General features: G+C 46.1%; 1 protein-coding gene across 1 annotated transcript; it reads left to right on the top strand.

The window, feature by feature from the left end:
- The first annotated feature begins 611 nt into the window (after nucleotides 1-611).
- LOC104661011 (cytochrome P450 4F11) lies at nucleotides 612-20423 on the top strand. Its single transcript, XM_030936052.1, is given in 14 exon segments — nucleotides 612-654; nucleotides 1043-1182; nucleotides 1185-1222; nucleotides 3608-3752; nucleotides 5718-5771; nucleotides 5862-5989; nucleotides 8376-8497; nucleotides 9259-9529; nucleotides 11105-11171; nucleotides 11369-11498; nucleotides 19250-19383; nucleotides 19477-19541; nucleotides 19756-19838; nucleotides 20246-20423. Coding segments are annotated over 13 exon segments (1554 nt in total). The 5' UTR covers nucleotides 612-654; nucleotide 1043.
- The last annotated feature ends 147 nt before the right edge of the window (nucleotides 20424-20570 follow it).

A 20570-nucleotide genomic window follows, 5' to 3' on the forward strand; every position in this document is an offset into this window, starting at 1 on the left:
GAGTCCAGTCTCCAGATATTCTCCTCCAGTGGGGCTCTTTATCTCTGGAATCTGACCAGGTAATCCCCAGCACAGTTAGGTAGTTTGTTCCTGCTCCTGTCAGTCATGTCTCGACCCAGGTCCTGGGTTACCTGGAGGCAGGACTTGAACTCCTGCCAGGCTGTGAAGCCAGAGGCCAGGAGCTTCTGTCTCTGAATCTCCTAAGTCTGCACTGAGAAATGGTGCATAGCGAAATCCTAGACCACACGTGGAGAGGAGCTCAGAAAATGATCTGGGACAAGGGTTGGCCTGGCCCTGCTCACCTGCTGCCTGAACTCTCAAGTTTATGCCTTTATCTGCCACACCCTTGCCTTGGAAGGGCAGGGTGGCTGTAAACTTTGGGACTCAGAGTCACCTTTGACTGTTCCTTAAGATCCCCTCCCACTCAACTGTGAGATGCTGAGACCTGAGGATCCAGAGTCCATGCTGTGTCACCCTCAGCCAGATCCGCTGCACCCAGTTGGCCCAACGCCATGTTTTGGTTGTCAGGCCAGGCACGGAAGACACCCAGTCTGTAGGGATTGGCTCGCCCAGCCCAGCCCAGCCTCCCACAACCTTCCCTAAATCGCAGAGCGGGAGAGGAGGGTGTGTGGGACTAGCTGCTCCTGACAGAAGGTGCCAGGCTGGGGGTGGCAGGGTCCTGGTCTGGGATGGGGAGAGGCACTGCCCAAGGCTGGGGTGGGTCCAGGCTACTGACCTGGGAGACTGGTGATTTCCTGGTAACCAGACCCCTGGCAACCTCCCAGCATTTCAGGCTGGGCCTTTTTGGATTCTAATCAGTTTCTCTTTCTCTCTCCCTTTCGGTGTAACTGGAGGCCACTTGGCTGCTGGTTTCCATTGGGTGTTTCTGGACTTTAGATCTCAGCTTTTGTTTACCCGTCTCAGACCCTTCCCTGATCTGCCTCCAGCACTGCCCTTCCTTGCACCTCTCCACTGTCCCTGGAGCTTCCTGGGCCCTTCCCTGGGCCTCAGGATCTCACCCTTCATCCCGTCTGCCCTTCAGGATGCTGCAGTTGAGCCTGTCCTGGCTGGGCCTCGGGCCCGTGGCAGCATCCCCGTGGCTGCTCCTGCTGCTGGTCGGGGGCTCCTGGCTCCTGGCCCGTGTCCTGGCCTGGACCTACACCTTCTATGACAACTGCCGCCACCTCCGAAACAGAACTGGTTTTGGGGACACCAGGGCCTGGTGAGTTTGGTAGCAGGACGGGTCTGGGATCTCAGGACGGATGGAGTTCCTGAGGGGCAGGAATGCGGCTCAGGGAGCCGGGTTTTGAGGGTGGCTGGGGTCTGGGAACACAGAGGAGAGAGGGAGGCAGCTCGCTCATTCCTCTCCTCACTCGCCCATTCCTCTGCTCACTTGCTCACTCCTCTGCTCATTCGCTCACTCCTCTCCTCGCTCGCTCACTCCTCTCCTCACTCTCGCCTTCTCCTCACTCACTCATTCCTCTCCTCACTCGCTCACTCCTCTCCTCACTCGCTCACTCCTCTCCTCACTCACTCATTCCTCTGCTTACTCACTCATTCCTCTCCTCACGCACTCATTCCTCTGCTGCACCACCCCAAGTCTTTTCTCTCCTCACTTTCCTCCCACTCCAGCCTGCTTGCATCTTTTTCCTGCCTGTCTTCCCTGTGTTACTGCACCTCTCAGGGACTCCTGTGGGAGTGGTATGGGTGCACAGAGCAAAGATCTGGCATTTGCACCTTCTGTACTGCTGGATTTGAGGCCTCCTGAGCCCACTGTCCAGGGGCTGCTTCCTGCCTGGCCCATTTGCTTGTGTCCGCCCATCTTTGGGCTGCTACTTTCCCACAGGAGTTAGCTCTGAGCCCCTTTCCCTATGCAGTGGGGCCAGAAGAGAAGTGTGGGCAGTCTCCCGCTGCCTCTTTTCTGGAGGCACCTTCCTCCTATCTTGCTTTTCCTCACTGACATGTCCCAGTCAGCCTTGTTGCCTGCCTGAATAAAAGCTGGTCACTCCCTTCTCTTTTCAGAAGCTGCCCTTGACTCCCCAGACCTTGGCCTCTGACTTCGACCTGCTCTCCCATTTGAGGAACATGGCCTTGGTCTGCTCACTTGTAAATGGCATGATTGATGGGCGTGTCCACGGGTGCAGTGGAGGGTGCACAGGACGCACTAGCACAGAGCCTGGCCTGCGGGAGGGGCTGATGTGGACAGTTAGAGTCACTCCTGTGCCCCTGGGGGCTGCTGAGAATGGAAGGACCCCAGTGTGGGAGCAACAGCAGCCCATGCAGACCAGCTGGGATGTGAGAGGGATGTGGAAACCAGCCACAGGGACACATCCTGAGGCTACACTGCTGTCTACAAACCTCCTTTCTTGGGGACTTTTCCATGTGGCCGTCCCCAGGTTGAAACCATTTCTAAGATGAGAAAATACATCCTCTTGAGCAGACAGCTTGCCTTCTCCATCTGCCTTGGTATTTACCCTTGGATCTTTATTTTTTAAAATTTATTTATTTCTTTTTTTTGAGGCAGAGTCTCGCCCTGTTGCCGAGGCTAGAGTGCAGTGGTGCGATCTCAGCTCCCTGCAACCTCAGCTCCCTGCAACCTCCGCCTCTCAGGTTCAAGTGATTCTCCTGCCTCAGCCTCCTGAGTAGCTACGATGATAGGTGCCCACCACCACTGTCCGCTAATTTATGTATTTTCAGTAGAGACGGGGGTTTAGCCGTGTTGGCCAGGCTGGTCTCGAACTCCCGACCTCAGGTGATCCATCCACCATGGCCTCCCAAAGGGCTGGGATTACAGGCACGAGCCACTGTGCCTGGCCATTATCTTTGGATCTTGGAGACAGTCCCAAGAGAGAAGGAGCAGGGATCAGTAGAGATTCCCTGCAGCTGTTCAGAATCCAGACACGCTGCTCAGGGCAGAGGCTGCACCACATCTGGAGGCTGCGGGGGGAACTTGCTGTGGCTCCTGGTGGGGAGTTGCATTACTCAGGGTTCTCTTTAGAAACTGAATTGACAGGATATCCTTCCTCTTATATCTTATGCATGTATGAGACAGAGAGAGAGAGAGAGAGAGAGAGAGAGTGAGAGAGAGAGAGAGAGAGAGAGAGAGAGAGAGAGAGAGAGAGAGAGAGAGAGAGAGGTTATTATGGGAATTGGAAAATGTGATGATGGAGGCCAAGGAGTCCCATGATATAGCATCTGCAAGCCAGAAACCAGGGACACTTGTGGTGTAAATTCAGTCGGAGTTCCAAAAGACCTGAGAATCTGGAGTTCTCATATCCAAGGACAGGAGCGGATGGATGAGCCAGCTCCAGAAGAGAGCTCACATCCACCCTTTCCTCTGCCTCTTTGTTCTATCTGCACCATCAAAGGGTTGAATGAAACCCACCCCTTTTGGGGAGGCGGATCATCCTTCCTCAGTTTACCTATTCAAATCCTATTCAAATGCGAATCTCTTCTGGAAATACACCGATGGACACATCCAGAAATAATGTTTTATCAGCATATTTTATCTGGGCATCTCTTGGCTCAGTCACATGGAATTCATGGTTAATTCAGGACACCTAGAATTAACCATCACAAGGGCTGATGGCCTCTGCCTTGCTTTCAGATCACTTCCACGGAAGAGGGCGTGAAGAAGTTCACCCAGCTCGTGGCCACCTATCCCCAAGGCTTTAAGTTTTGGATGGGTCCTACCTTTCCCATCCTCATGTTATGCTACCCTGACACTATCCGGCCTATCACCAGTGCCTCAGGTACCCATGCAGAGCTTGTGTTTTGTGGGGGGGCTGGGAAACATCAAAGGCCTTCTAGCCTCTCCCCTCCCCAAGCTTCTGTGTGGCCCCTGCAGGACCCAGGGCCCTCGTCCTGCTTCTCTCTCAGCCATGTTCCTCTTTCCTTCACGTATTCACCAACCCCCATCTCAGCACCTCCTCCCTCCACTGCCATCTGTCTCTGCCTTTTTTTGTGTTCTGGGCACCACTGTGGCCCCAAGAAGCCTCAATTTAAGGCCCTATCCTCGAGGAAGTCCCATGCTTGAGGAAATGGATGTGGACAGAGACATCTCAAACTTCGTGGAGTCAGGAATTGGCAAGAAAGAGATGGGTGTGAAACCGGGAGAACAAGATCTTTCCTGGGGGCAGGTTGGAAGGCTTCCTGGAGGAGGGGTTGCTGGAAAAATGAGTAAAAAGATGTTAAAGCAAGGGGAAAGGTGATGCAGTGGACATCATTAGTATCCAGGTCCCCCTGTCAGGCCTGGCATCAACCTTGTCTGTCCCTAAGTCTATAGCACTACGAGGATTTGAGGCGGTGGAGAATCTGGGCTGTGATTAATGTGATGTTCACCTCTGGTGAGTTTATTCCTTCTACCTCATCCTGTCACTCATCCACCCTATTCATGGTTCTGCTCCAGGCCCCAGGAATCTCCAGTAGGAGATCCCACTCCAGTCTGGGGCCCTTTCTTTCCCTCTGCTCATCCTGTCCTTGAACAGGCCAAGCCAAGCAGGGGCAGGGGCAGCATCCCACAGAAACTATGGCTGTAACCTCAAGATGGTGAGTGACTCTGGGCAGGTCCTCAGCTCTCTCTGACTGCTGAAATCTCTTTTAGTTGCGAGTGATGGAAACTCAAGCCCATGTGGTCTAAGCAAATAAAGAGAATCAATGTGCTGTAAGTCTGGGGAGAGTGGTCTTCAGGCATAGTTGGATCCAGGTGTCAATTAATCCACATCACTGGGAATCAGTCTCTTCTTGATTTTACGATTCTCTGTGTCATTTTGCCTTTTCATATGGTGTCAACGACGAGTCTCAGAAGCCCAGTTCCAATCAGAAAGCCCACCTTTCTCCCAAGGGTCCCACAGATAGCCTGTGTTTTCTACATTGTATTTGATTGTATCTGGTATATGCTTCCACCTGGGATCACACAGAGAAGTCATCATGTGTGGGGCTCAACTGTGGCTGAGGACATTTGGGGCATGTCAGAGTCTTTTTGGTTCTTGTCTGAGATGTAGTGTGAGGTTGTCTTTTTATCCTGCTTCACATGTCTTGGCCATGTTTGGTGCTTGTCCAAGGTGTAGGACCCAGGGTCTCTTTGAGAACTGTGTGAGGTACTATTTGAGTCTTAGTAGAGTTAGGTCTTAGGGTAGATTTGAATTATGGCCTGAAGAATAGGCTTGGTTACACCTGGGCCATGTTTAGGACATTAACAGCATCACATTTAAGTTATCTGGACCTGTCAGTGGAGTACACAGAGGTCATATTATACCATCTCAGGCTCACGGGAGAGCATGTTGTGTGATTTAGGGTTTGTCATGTGTGTTTTGGCCATGTCAGGAAATGTTAACACGTGTCAGGGCAATATCCCAGGTCCCAGATCCATGTCAGAAGATAGCAGAGAGTGCTGGGGACATACAGGATGTCCTAGATCCCTGTAAAGGCATTCTGTAGAGTGTTGAGCTATGCTCAGGTGTTGCAGAACATGTTGGACCTTGTAGGAGATATGTCATTGTGTGCTGGAGCATGCTGTGTTATTGCTGTGCTGCTGCAGCCTGGTCTGGTCTCTCCTTCCTCCACCATCCTCCCTTCTTCTTCTATCCTTGGCCTTTTTCCTGCTATGCTGGGTGGGAAAAGTGGAAGTGCACAGCCCTGGCTGGGAGCATTTCTCCATACTCAAAGTCCTTCTCTTACCCCTCTCCACGGCCCCTGATGGTCCTCAATGATGTCAGCTGCTGTTGCACCCAAGGATATGTTTTTCTATGGCTTCCTGAAGCCCTGGCTGGGTGAGTAATTGAGGTGAGTGGGGTTGGGGATGTCATTTAGGGATAAGGGAGGGTGCTGCCCTTGACCACTGTTCTTGATTGCCCTGCTAGGGGATGGGCTCCTGCTGAGTGGTGGTGACAAGTGGAGCCGCCACCGTCGCATGCTGACGCCTGCCTTCCATTTCAACATCCTGAAGCCTTATATGAAGATTTTCAACAAGAGTGTGAACATCATGCACGTGAGTTGCTTGAACTATGGGTCCCAGTGGAGCCTCGGGGCAGAAGGACCACAGGCATATCTGGTCTGCAATTTTGGTTGTGCTTTGGGGCCAATGCTCTTCCGCTCTGAGCCTTGGTTTCCCTATCTGTGAAATGGGAATATTAATCTCTACTTAAACGGTGGTAACACGATATAGTGGATTCATGTCCCTGGCACAAGTAGCTCTCAGAAGGTGTGAGATTCCATGTTTCTCTCACAGAAACCCTTCAAGCTCAAGAGAGTAAAGATGAAGATTGCATAGTAGCAATTGCTGAGTACAAACTGCCTCAAAACTCACTGGTTCAGAGCAATAAGGGTTTATGATACCTAACAAGTGTGTGAGACAGTTGGCTGGTTCTTCTGCATGTGGATGGGATCACTCTTGGTACATGTGCAGCTGTGGGTCAGGTGAGCAGTTTTGCTGATCCTGGCTCAGTTTATTCACATGTTTGTTTGGGGCTTCACTAGCTTCAGGTTGATCTAGGATGGCCTCAGCTGTGACACCTGGACTTTCCTCCATGTGTTTCTCTGCCTCCAGGAGGCACCCTGCTGTTCACATGGCATAGACTGGGTTCTGAGAGACTGCAAGGAGACTGCAATGTCTCTGGACATTCTTTCTGCAATGCTTCAAAGTTCAACCAGGCTTAGGTCAGCACAGACTCAAAGGGGCATAGAAGAAGCTCCATTTCTTAATAGAAGTTGCTGGAAAATCATAGTGCAGAGTGTGTGAATACAGGGAGAAGTGAAGAATTGGGCGTTGGGATTTTGTGAAGTGCTTAGGATGTTTTTCTTACTTGCAAGCTGATAAGCTAGCTCTGTTAATACTTCATGGATTCTGCCAGGAGATACGAGAGTCCTGGGTCAGAGACAAATGACTATTTATTACTCATGGCATCAATAACCACCCAAATCCCACGGGGTGCCACAGAGAGGTTTCAATAGTTGTCTGCTCATGCAGTACATTGCATGGAAGGAAAGGAGCACTAGACTTAGGGAATTTGTTTTTTTTTTTTTTTTTGAGATGGACTCGCTCGCCCAGGTTGGAGTGCAGTGGCGTGATCTCTGCTTATTGCAAGCTCTGCCTCCCGGGTTCACACCGTTCTCCTGCCTCAGCCTCCCGAGTAGCTGGGACTCCAGGCACCTGCCACCACGTCCAGCTAATTTTTTGTGGTTTTAGTAGAGACGGGGTTTCACCACGTTAGCCAGGATGGTCTTGATCTCCTGACCTCGTGATCCACCCGCCATGGCCTCCCAAAGTGCTGGGATTACAGGCGTGAACCACCATGCCTGGCCGGGAATCTGCTTTCTTAGCAAGCAGAAGCAAGCCTGATATTGGTCCAGGAGCAGTCATTGCCTCATCTCTCAATATTGTTCTCTGCAAACACAAGCCTGAGAAATGGCCCAAGCAAGAACAACAGGGTATGTGTGTGTGTATGTGTGTGTGTGTGTGTGTGTGTGTATGTGTGTGTGTGTATATACACACACACACATATACACACACACACACACACATATATATACACACACACACACATATTTGCTTTAAGTTCTGGGATACATGTGCAGAATATGCAGGTTTGTTACATGGGTATACATGTGCCATAGGTATACATGCACCCACCAAACCATAATCCAGGTTTTAAGCCCCACATGCACTAGGTATTTGTCTTTATGCTCTCCCTCCCTTTGTCCCCAACCCCCTGACAGGCCCCAGTGTGTAATGTTCCCCTACCACCTGACAGGCCCCAGTGTGTAATGTTCCCCTACCACAACAGGGATAATTTTGAAATGAATTCATAGCAATGGAGATGAGTAAAACTAACATTTACCAAGCACTCACCATATCCTAGAAACAGTACCATTTGCCAACTCCATGATATATATTTTGTAATGTAATTTTAATAACCCTGTGAGGTTTTGGTTGGTTTTGCCCTATTGTGGACTATGAAACTGAGGTCCAGAGAGATTACGGAGCTTGCCAAAGTTCAACCAGATAGTAAGTGAGCTAGGAGTGCTGAGGCAGTGATTCTATCCTGGTTTATCTGGCCCCAAAGCATATTGTCCTAACTGTTACCGAAGACTTGATAGATGGGACCTACAGGAGTGCAGGAGGTTGACCAAGAGCACACAGACCATAGGAGGCTGAGCTGGGACTTGAACCCAGGTCTCTCGACTCCCAGCCATGAGTCTTTATCTCCTAGTAGTAATAGTTTCTGGTCCTATCCAAGGCTGGTCCTTCCTAGGGATGGGTGCCTGGGGCAGAGGACCAGGAGGATGATTGCGGGGGAGCCATCTTGGTGTTTGGGTCTGGAAAGGCTCTCACAGGAGGCAGTTCTCAGCTTCAACTCTGTTTTTTCTCTGGCTAGGACAAGTGGCAGCGCCTGGCCTCAGAGGGCAATGCCAAACTGGACATGTTTGAGCACATCAGCCTTATGACCTTGGACAGTCTGCAGAAATGCGTCTTCAGCTTTGAAAGCAATTGTCAGGAGTGAGTCCTTTCCTATGACCTGAGAACTTGGGCCACGAACCCAACTGGAGTAGGTTGGAAAAGGATGACTGACTGGGGTAACCAGAAGTGTCTTTCTGAAGGCACTTTCTGTGTGTCATAGCTGGGCTTTGAAGGATGGGGAAGGGAAGAGAGAAAGTACAGTCCTTTCAAGTAGGTAGAAATATTTGAGTATAGGCAAGAAGACTAGGATGAGGCAAGCGTATGCAGCAGACAGTAGAGATGAGTTTGTGGAAGTAGACAGGGGCTAGATACCAGGACACTGAAAATCAGGAAAAATGGCACGAACTTTATCAGGAGGTTCCCGGGAATCTTTTCAAGGGGGTTGGACCGATGACAGGTGCAGTCACAGCTGAGCTCTGTGGAGGTCTGCCTGTCATGTAGACACTACACAAAGCTGACATTGGATGCAAGTCGGTGATGGTGGGGACTGGGCCAGAAGAAGCTGGAAGACAGTGAGGTCTTGTGAGTTTTGTTAACAGTTTTTGGAAGGAAAAGAGTCTAGGCTGGATACTGGGTGGCAGAGACAGGAGAGAAGCATGGTGTCCAAGCTATGCTCTGGGTACCTAGGTGCATGGAAGCAGCTCTCAGAGATGGGATGCCTGGAGAGAAGGGAGTTTGGAGAGTCAAGTCTCCTTGCTATTTCCGGATACTCAATTTCCTGATGGGCAGTAACTTCTAGCTGCTGGTGAGAGGTGCTCCTGGGACTTTGCATATGTTAAGTTGTTACCTCCCTCATGCAGGAAGCCCAGTGAATATATTGCCGCCATCTTGGAGCTCAGTGCACTTATAGAAAAAAGAAACCAGCATGTTCTCTTGTACCCGGGCTTCGTGTATTACCTCACTCCTGATGGGCAGCGCTTCCGCAGGGCCTGCCGCCTGGTGCATGACTTCACAGATGCCGTCATCCAGGAGCGGCGCCGAACCCTCCCCACTCAGGGTATTGATGATTACCTCAAGAACAAGGCAAAGTCCAAGACTTTGGACTTCATTGATGTGCTTCTGCTGAGCAAGGTGGGCTTCTCTGGGATGTGAATTCAAGTCACAGAGTGGAGATTTATGCCAATGTCAAATGAAAGAACTTGGAGTTGATCCAGAGGGCAGTGGGAGCCATGGAACATGCTTGAAAAAAACAGGTCAGAGATAGGTTTGAGAGATAACTCTGTGGAATTCAGCTGGCAGGGGACCGCTAAGTTCGAAATAGTGAGGAGCCTGAGATTTTACTTACATGTTAGTAAGTCAGTCTGACACATTTTAATGCGTATCTATATGTCTATGTCTATATCTGTGGTGACAGATGCACCAAACCCCTGGATCACAGCAGCCTGTTTTAATCATTTGCAGCAATAGCAGCAACCAGAGTAGGATTGTAGAGCTGACTCTCCATTCCCATATTCCTCCTAGGGTAGCACAATGTTTTTACCTGTAAATACATCAGAATGCACTGCAGATTACATCTTGGAGCTTATATAGGATAGCTAGCACATGTGCCCCTTCTTCCTTCCAGGGTGAGTGTGAGAATGGGGGAGAGAGAGAGAGAGAGAGAGAGAGAGAGAGAGAGAGAGAGAGAGAGAGAGAGAGAGAGAGAGAGAGGGAGGAGAGAGAAGAGAGGATGTTTGCTTTGTTCTGGAATAAAAACTACTACTTTCCAGTGAGATTGCCATCCCTGTAGGTTTATAGGTTTATAACCCAGATGACTTCTGGAAAGATAGGAAGGATTCTCTGAGTTTATCACTCTAGAATGTGAGAATGTGAGCATGTGAGCAAATATCTATACAGCAATTCCTTCTTTCTTTCTTTCTTTCTTTCTTTCTTTCTTTCTTTCTTTCTTTCTTTCTTTCTTTCTTTCTTTCTTTCTTTCTTTCTTTCTTTCTTTCTTTCTTTCTTTCTTTCTTTCTCTCTTTCTTTCTCTTTCTTCTTTCTTGTCTTTCTTCCTTTCTTCCTTTCTTTCTTTTTTTTGAGATGGCGTTTTGCTCTTGTTGCCCAGGCTGGAGTGCAATGGTGCTATCTCTGCTCACTGCAACCTCTGCCTCCTGGATTTAAGCGATTCTCCTGCCTCAGCCTCCCAAGTAGCAGGGATTACAGGCATGCACCACCACGCCAAGCTAATTTTTTTTTTTTTTTAATGGTAGAGACGGGGTTTCTCCATGTTGGTCAGGCTGGTCGCAAACTCCCGACCTCAGGTGATCCACCTACCTTGGCCTTCCAAAGTGTTGGGATTACAGGTGTGAGCCACTGCACCTGCACAATCCTTAATTTCTAACCTCCAAGCCAAATTGCCATTGAAATATGCTGTAACCCAGGTTGCCAGTAATGCTTCACTCCAAAAGTCCTCATTATTCAGAGACAAGATAATATTCATAGGTCATTGACTCTTCCCAGCAGGTCCAAATAGGAGGCAAAGAAGCCAGCGGGAAAGCCCGTGGTTGGTGGGCTCTGATGGTGGTGACCAAGAGACATCTAGGGGTGCACGATGGGCTTGGGTTTCTGGAAGGAGGATGGATCTTCAGAAATTGTCTAAGGTTTGACTCAAGAGCCCCCAGAGCTGGTGTGATTTGGGGCAGGGGTATTGTCTTGCCTTCTTTCCAGGATGAAGATGGGAAGGAGTTGTCTGATGAGGACATAAGAGCAGAAGCTGACACCTTCATGTTTGAGGGTGAGGGTCTCAGTGTGGGACTACAGTGGGGACAGGGGCCTCTCCATCCCAGGGACGTGGTGGGTGGACCCTGGATCACTCCATTCTGCCCATCCTCCCGCTCCGTACATTCTCCCAAGAGCCTCAGTGTATGGGTGCTGTCCACCCTCTGGTGCTGAAGCAGCCCAGAAATCCTGTTTTGCTTGGCTGCCCCTCAGGCCATGACACCACAGCCAGTGGTCTCTCCTGGATCCTACACCACCTCGCACAGCACCCAGAATACCAGGAACGCTGCCGGCAAGAAGTGCGAGAGCTTCTGAAGGACCGTGAGCCTGTTGAGATTGAATGGTGAGTGCAGGTGCTGGCCTGTTCTTGATCTTTTCTCATTGGTTCTGCTCCTCAGGTGGGTGGGGAGAGGGAGTTGCTTTTTGTCAATTCTTCCGTTATCTCTTAGTGGGAATCAGTGCAAATCTCAGAGGCAGGGCTTAACACCCAGCCCGACCAGCAGGGGATGGTTTGCAGGCTTTTGGGACCCGGGCTGCTGGGAGAATTGGTGACAATATGTAAAGGCAGATGAAGCCACTTAGCATGTGTTCAGCAATGAATTTCTCCGCCACCTCCTCTTTTCACTGAATTATCGTATTTTTTTTCAAACATCTTCACTTTCTGAATGTTTGCTCTTCTGTACCCTATTTCAATCCTGTTGTGCAGTCCAGGGATTTCTAAGGGAGACCTGAGGGTAGAAGTAATTCATTCCTGTCCAGAACACCTACATCGTTCATCCATCCAGTCTTCGTTCAGCAAACACTCCCACACTGCATTCCCATTCCCAGTTTTGTTTCTAGCACCTTTCAGTACTCTGGAGACCTTGAAAGGATCCAGCCCTGTGATCTGTTTTCCCGATGCTCCCAACCTGGTGGGGGAACAGTCCCAGGACAGGAAACTCCCAGCACAGACGGGCAGGGATGAGGTTGAGAGCAAGGGAAGCATGACTGGCAGTACAGAAAGTGTCTCAACCAGGCACAGTGGCTGAACCTGTAATCCCAGCCACTCAGGAGGCTGAGGTGGGAGGATCACTTGAGGTCAGTACTTCAAGATGAGCCTGGACCATATAGCGAGAATCTTTCTCTAAAAAATATGAAGACATAAAAATAAAAGTGAGGTGTCTTGGTTGAGACCCTTAATAATGATCAGTCGATATTTGGATGCAGCAGTGCCCTAGGTCAAGAACACAGCCTGGGCCAAGGTCGAGGGAGGAGAGAGGGAGGGAGGCAGTAGTGCCCTAGGTCAAGAAGAGAGCCTGGGCCAAAGTCGAGGGAGGAGAGAGGGAGGGATGCAGTAGTGCTCTAGGTCAAGAAGAGAGCCTGGGCCAAGGTCGAGGTAGGAGAGAGGGAGGGAGGCAGTAGTGCCCTAGGTCAAGAAGAGAGCCTGGGCCAAGGTCGAGGTAGGAGAGAGGGAGGGAGGCAGTAGTGCTCTAGGTCAAGAAGACAGCCTGGGCCAAGGTCGAGGGAGGAGAGAGGGAGGGAAGGAGAGCAAGAGAGAGAGAAAGAGAGAAAGAGAAAGAGAGAGACTGAGAGAGAGATCAAGAGAAAGAGAGAGAGAGAAGGGAAAGAAGAGAAAGAAAAGAGGGAGAAAGAGAAGTGGCTTGTGTGCAGGGGGAGGGAGAAAGTCATAGAGAATGGAGACAGAAAGAAAGTGAGAGAGAAAGAAAGAGAGAGGGAAGACAGAAAGAAACAGAGAGATGGATAGAGAGGGAGAAACTGAGTCATGATGAGATGATGAACCTGGAGATGGCAGCAGAGCCTGGGTGTAGAATACATGGGAAAAATGCGAAGAACTTCAATTTTAACTCAAGGTCCATGGGAAGGGACAGGTAGTAGACCAATCTTTTTAGGGCTAGTGTAGAGGGCATACTGGAGAGGACCAGTTGTAGAATGAAGTCCCAGGGAGGACATTCTGAGGTCTGAGCCAGGCGAGGAGCTGGGGATGGAGAGGAGACATTGAGCTGGACAAGTCTTTTGAAGGTAGCGCCCTTACGTCCAAGCCTTTGCTCAGCACAGCAGTCCTGTGAGGTGGAGAAACATTTTTATGCTTTTAAAACCAAGATTTCAAGCAAAATTTACACATTGTTAAAAAAAAAGTGTCCAAAAATTTTGATGAAAAATGAGCTACCTTCTTAAGCCTCACGCTGGCAGTTTCCATCATCAATGGTTTTCTGTGTGCCCTTCTAGAAAATGGCTATTCTGATGCCCGCTGTATATGAACGCACATTCTCTTTTTCTATATGAGTAGGAGTACATAAAACAGACACAGGTCTGCACACTAACTATGTATCTTTAAGATCTTCTGTTTTTCTCAAAATGTGAGTTTTGGAAAATGAGTTTGTTTTTCAATTTGTCTTTATTTTTAATTGACAAATTTTGATTATATATATTTATGAGGCACACTGTGATGTTATGATGTACGCAATGCAGAATGATTAAATCAACCTAATGGTCATATCCATTACCTCATATACTTATTATTTTAGCAGTGAGAACATTTGAAATTTTCTCTTTTAGCCATTTTAAAAAACATATTGTATTATTATTAACTGTAGTCACCATGCATATAATAGATCTGAAAACTTATTCGTCCTGTCTAATGGAAACTTGTACCCTTTGACCAACATCTTCCTGTTCTTTCTTCCTCTCTCCTCTGGCAACCACCATTTTCTTCTCTGTTTCTATGATTTCTGTGTTACCTATTTTAGCTCTCACAGATAATTGAGATCATTTGCTATTTGTCTTCTTGTGCCTGGCTTATTTCACTTAGCATAATGTCCTCCAGAATCATCCATGTTGTCACCAACGAAAGGATTCTTTTCTTTTGAAAGGCTGAATACCATTCTATTTTGCATTTATACATGGAAAATGAGCGTTGACTTACAAAAACAATGATGAGAACAGATTCTTCTTGGACTCAATGAGACATTACAGATAAGACAGGGTTTATCCTTGACATTCATGCCACCCCACCTACTATCCTCCCTTTCCCTAAAGGGGTCTCTTGAGACATCAATTTGTCATCTAACTGTCTGCTTATCTATCTATCTACCTATCTATCTGTCTGTCTATCTATACATCTATCCATATGTCCATCCATCCATCCATCCATCCATCCATTTATCCTATCTATTCATCCTTCCTGTCTATCTATCCATCCATCGATCTATCTCTATCATCTATTTCCATATATATGCTATGTATTTTATTGATATAAATAGGAGTCAATTAAATATATACATATGGATATATTTTAATATATATTAAATTTATTAATATATTTAATTTAATAATTAGGAGTCAATAAAATGTATATATTTCCATATACATAGAAATATATGTTTCCATATATATATACTATGTATTTTGCCCTTTGCTATTTACATATATGCATTTTGTGGCTTGTTTTTGCCTCTCAATAGTGTGTCTTAACAGCTGTTTTTTTTAGTATGGCATAACATTCCATATTTTATTTGTTTCACATCTTTGTTGAAAGCGCTTGTGTGAATCTTTCCAATTATTGTAGATATGGCCAATTTGCCTTCCAGAATCTCTGTACTGGTTTACCTTCCAGCTTGCATTGTGTGACACAGCTAGTGACCTATTTCCTCCTTTTTTGTAGTTGCATCGTATTCTGTGGTACTAGTGTTCTGCTGTGTGGATGTTTATCTAAACATCTTCCCACCATGTATATTTAGCTTGTTTCCGACTTTTGCTAAATTAAACCTGTTGCAGTCGGCATGTGCGTACAGTGACCATAGCTTATTTGTGTGAATATCTCTGCAGGACAAATTCCCAAAAGTATAATTCTACAATTTTAATAATGATAAAAAAAATCCATTCCTACTAGCTGAGTATGATGGCACCAGCTTTCCCATAACTTCACCAAGAGTATTACATTATTATTAATTTTTTTTCAATTTTTAAGTTTCTGGCTATGCAGGTTGGTTACATAGGTAAACGTGTGCCATGGTGGTTTGCTGCACCTATCAACCCATCACCTTGGTATTAAGCCCAGCATCCTTTAGCTATTCTTCCTGATGCTATCCCTTCCCCAACCCCTCCCCCTGACAGGCCCCAGTGTGTGTTGTCCCCCACCATGTGGCCATGCATTTTCCTTGTTCAGCTCCCACTTATAAGTGAGGACATGTGGTATTTGGTTTTCTGTTCCTGCATTAGTTTGCTGAGAATAATGGCTTCCAGCTTCATCCATGTTCCTGCAAAGGACATGATCTTGTTCATTTTTACGGTTGCCTAGTATTCCATGGATGGATACTAGTATCCATGGATGGATATTCGATGGATGGATAGATAGACAGGAAGGATGAATAGATAGGATAAATGGATGGATGGATGGATGGATGGATGGATGGATGGATGGATGGATGAACATATGGATAGATGTATAGATAGACAGATAGATAGATAGTGTATATGAACCGCATTTTCTTTATCTCAATTATCATTGATGGGCATTTGGGTTGATTCATGTCTCCACTATTCTGAATAGTGCTGCAATGAACATATGCATGCTTGTATCTTTATAACAGAATGATTTATATTTCTTTGGATATATACCCAGTAATGGGATTTCTGGGTCAAATGGTATTTCTGCCCCTAGATCTTTGAGGACTCATCACACTAAATTTTTGTCAGTCTGCCTATTTCTTCTTTTAGTGAACATTTCCTTAAATAAGAGTGGGATAGGACATCTTTTGCCATTTTCTTTTTATGGAAAAAATCATCTTACATTGTTTGCTGTTTTCTTTTGGGTTATTTTCTCATATTTACTTATGAGAAGATGTATTAAAGTTAATCTTTTTTTCTGTCACTTTTTGCCTTTTGACTTCTTGGGGACAGTTTTGGGTAGTTTATATGAAGCCAATTTTGTCCACATTTTCTTTTGTAGCTGTATTATCCAGCCATTTCCCAGGGTTTTGTGGGGCTTCCTTTATCAGATGTGAAGTTTCACTATTCACATATCTGTCTCTGAGCTCCCTATTCTGTTCTTTGGTCTGTTTTCTTGTTCTTGCAACTTTGCCATGATACATTTATTACTATACCTCAGTAATAGGTCTTAGTATCTGGTAGAGTGACTTTCTCTTCTGCTTTTATTTCAATAATTTGGGGGGCGGGGTACAGGTGGTTTTTGGTTACATGAATGAGTTCTTTAGTGGTGAGCTCTGAGATTCTAGTGCACTTGTCTCCTAAGCAGTGTACAGTGTACCCAATATGGAACCTTTTATCCCTTGCCTCCCTCCCTGAGTCCCCAAAGTCCATCATGTCACTCTGTATCTTTTTGCATCCTCAGCATAGCTTCCACTTGTAAGTGAGACTGTATGATATTTGTTTTTTCATTCCTGAGTTATTTCACTTAGAATAATGGCCTCCAGTTCCATTCAAGTTGTTGCAAAAGACACGGTTACATTCCTTTTTATGGCTGAGTGATGATGTATGTATGCCACATTTTCTTCATCCACTCGTTTGTCAGTGGGCACTTAGATTGGTTCCATATCCTTGCAGTTGTGAATGGTGCTACTATAAGCATGCATGCGTATGTGTCTTTTTCATATAATGCCTTCTTTTCCTTTGGGTAGATACCTAGTAGTGAGAGTGTTGGATGGAATGGTAGATCTACATTTAGTTCTCTAAGGAATCTCCTTACTGCTTTCCACAGAGATCGTACTAATTTACATTTGCACCAGCAATGTAAAAGTGTTCCCTTTTCACCACATCCACACCAACATCTATCGTTTTTTGACTTTTTAATTATGGTTATTCTTGCAGAAGTAGGGGGCATCTCATTGTGGTTTTAATTTGTATTTCCCTGATGATTAGTGATGAGCATTTTAAAATATGTTTGTTCACTGTACATTTTCTTTTGAGAAATGCCTATTCATGTTTTTGCCTACTTTTTGATGGGGTTATTTGGTTTTTTGCTTGCTGATTTGTTTGAGTTCCTTGTAGATTGTTGATACTAGTCCCTTGTCAGATGCATAATTTGCAAATATTTTCTTCCACTATGTGGGTTGTCTGTTTGCTGATTGTTTCTTTTGTTGTGCAGAAGCTTTTTAGTTTAATTAGGACTGATTTCTTTATTTTTGTTTTTGTGGCATTTGCTTTTGAGGTCTTAGTCATGTATTCTTTGCCTAAGCCGACTTTCTCTTCTCTAATATTTTATTTTCAGATTGACTTAGCTGTTCATAATTTTTTCTTCCCAAAAAAAGTTTAGAGTAACTTCATCAAGTTGCTAAAAATTAGATTATCATTTGCGCTGAATATATTCTCTCGTTTGACTTGATATATCCTATCAAGTAACTTCAGGTAACATCATAATATGGACCCATGGTTTGTCATAGTAAAACGGTTATTAATGTAGTCAAATAATATTTAAGCTTTTAATAGATATTAAAATACTTGCTTAGATATCATATGCATGTTTTGCTAGATCAATCCTTACATATTTTGTTGCTATGGTGAAGTGTCCCTTTTATTCAGATTGAGGGAAATGTATAAATTCATTTGAAATACAGAGACTTTATGTCTCTTGTTAAATTTTATTCAGATGTTTTATATTATTATTAACATCTTATCTTTTATCTTTTTATTATTTCTACATGGGAAAACTAATAATTTGTACATATAAATTTAGTTCCCAATGAACATAGTACATGATAAATATGGTATTTTGTATCAAGAGAAAAACATATAGATCATTAGGTAAAAGCTCTTAGGACAACTGGGAAGTTTCCTGAAAAAAAAATCAACTCAATCTGGTTGCCATGTCTTGTAATAAGACAATGTTCAGAGTATTCAAGTATATTTTTTTTAAAGGCTGTTAAAAGCTCTAGAAGAAACCATTGGAAAAGTATTTTATAGCTTCAGAGTAGAGATAACCCGATTTTGATACAAGTCCCAGGAGCTAGACAAGAAAAGACTGACATACTGTTAAATGAGAAAAGATATGGAATATGTGTATAGTATATGATGTACCCATATTTTTAAGATGCCAAAAATTAGCTCTAGAAAGATACATAAAAAATAATAATAACTTAGGCAACCTGTGAGGAGAAGAAGCAGGTGACATTGGGCCATAGGGGTAGATGATGTTTTATAGTTTTCAAATTTTGAACCACTTAAGTGTACAGTGTATTAAAATTTTAAACAGCCACAGAAAAAGAAGAAAGATTAAGCAAAGAATTCAGCTTTCTTACTGGATCTTAAATGTTTGTAAAAGTTTTCCAGTGAAGTGTTCTGTTTTTCTAAGTATAAAATCTCCATCTGCCAAAATGATACATTTACTGCCACATTTCAAATTGCATTCCTCTCCTTTTTTTTTCCCTTGTCTAATTGCATTTGCTACTATCTCTAGTACAATGATGAATAAGAGCAAAACACTGGATCTGGGTATTTTGTTTCTTATTCACTTGCATTTTGTGTTTGCTTTCTTGCCATAAAGGATATTTACTTTTATGCAAATATGTTAACTTTTTTTTTTTTTTTTTTTTTTTTTTTGAGATGGAGTCTCGCTCTGTCACCCAGGCTGGAGTGCAGTGGTGTGATCTCAGCTCACTGCAAACTCTGCCTCCCAGGTTCACACCATTCTCCTGCCTCAGCCTCCCGAGTAGCTGGGACTACAGGCACTCGCCACCACGCCTGGCTAATTTTTTGTATTTTTAGTAGAGATGGGATTTCACCATGTTAGCCAGGATGGTGTCAACCTCCTGACCTCATGATCCACCCATCTTGGCCTCCCAAAGTGCTGGGATTACAGGCATGAGCCACCGTGCTCGGCCCAAACTTTTTTTTTTATAGCTGGCTTCAGGGTGTTGTGTTTTCCTCAGAATAATCTTTAAGAAATTGGCACCATTTTTTTCCGGTACTTTTCTAATTCTCTGCTTTTCTAATTTTGCTCTGCTTTTTAAATTATCCAGTATTTCATTCGTGTGGAATTTATTTTGTGATAGGGATAAAAAGTCTCGCTTGGAAACAGAGAAGCTGGAGAATTGTGTCTTTGCTCACTTGATAACCATTGGGGCTGGGGTGTTTTCTTAGGGATGACTTGGCCCAGCTGCCCTTCCTGACCATGTGCATTAAGGAGAGCCTGCGGCTGCATCCCCCAGTTCCTGCCATCTCCCGATGCTGCACCCAAGACATTGTGCTCCCAGATGGCCGGATCATCCCTAAAGGTGCTCACAGCCTCATGGAGAGGAGCCTCCTGTGTAGCAAGAGAGGCCTTCAGGCAGGGGGGCTTGCCCTGACTGCCCTCTTCTCTCATACAGGCATTGTCTGCATCATCAGTATTTTTGGGATCCATCACAACCCAAATGTGTGGCCAGACCCTGAGGTACTGCCTCCCTCACCCCACCCTTTTAGGGATCTGTTCCAAGGTTCCTAGAGGAGGTGACAGGGTTTTGACCAGGAAAATCCAACATGACTTCCTCTCAATGGAGACACATCTGCCAAAATGTCTCTCCAAGGCTGGCGGTCTTGGAGAAAACTGGGAGAACCCACCCAGCTGGGAGACCCCACCCAACAACGATTCTTGGTCTCACCTCCAGGTCTACGATCCCTTTCGCTTTGACCCAGAGAACATCAAGGAGAGGTCACCTCTGGCTTTTATTCCCTTCTCGGCAGGGCCCAGGTAAGGATGGCCTGAGTCTGAGGCAGAGATGGCCTGATGAGGTGGAGATGGGTGCAGGGGTCACAAAAGGGGGAAGTTACAGACGGTCCCAGTTCCAGCTCTCCTTCCCTCCCTTCCTCAGGAATTAATGGGCAATAGTTCACAGAATGGGGTTGGGCAGGTCCTAGAGGGGTCTGTGGTGTGCTCAGAGTCCTCTCCTTCATCTGCTGATCTAAAGTGGAGGTGGGAACCTGGACCAGGTTTGGGGGATATGCAAGCACACATGGGAGTCCTATGGACACTTAGCCCCTCTTTCTGCTCCTCAAGCCGATCTGGGTGCGATTCGGGGTCCCAGGCCAGGTTCTAAGCATGATGGGGCTGGGATGGGGGTCATGGGCACAGTCAGATTCCCTCACTTTCGCCCCCAGAAACTGCATTGGGCAGGCGTTCGCCATGGCTGAGATGAAGGTGGTCCTGGCACTCACGCTGCTGTGCTTCCGCATCCTGCCGACCCACCTTGAGCCCGGCAGGAAGCCGGAGCTGATATTGCGTGCAGAGGGTGGACTTTGGCTGCGGGTGGAGCCCCTGGATGTGAACTCACAGTGACCGTCCTACCCATCCACCCACCTTTGTAGATTCCCAGGAATAAAACTATGCTGACACCTCTGCTTCAGCCTCATTGACAACCAGCAAGGGGCTCTTGGGGACTGGTGGGATCTAAGAAAGAGGAGTGAGTGGGTGGAGGCAGGGTGA

The sequence above is a fragment of the Rhinopithecus roxellana genome, chromosome 8 (genome assembly GCF_007565055.1).
Source record: "Rhinopithecus roxellana isolate Shanxi Qingling chromosome 8, ASM756505v1, whole genome shotgun sequence".
Classification (NCBI taxonomy): domain Eukaryota; kingdom Metazoa; phylum Chordata; class Mammalia; order Primates; family Cercopithecidae; genus Rhinopithecus; species Rhinopithecus roxellana.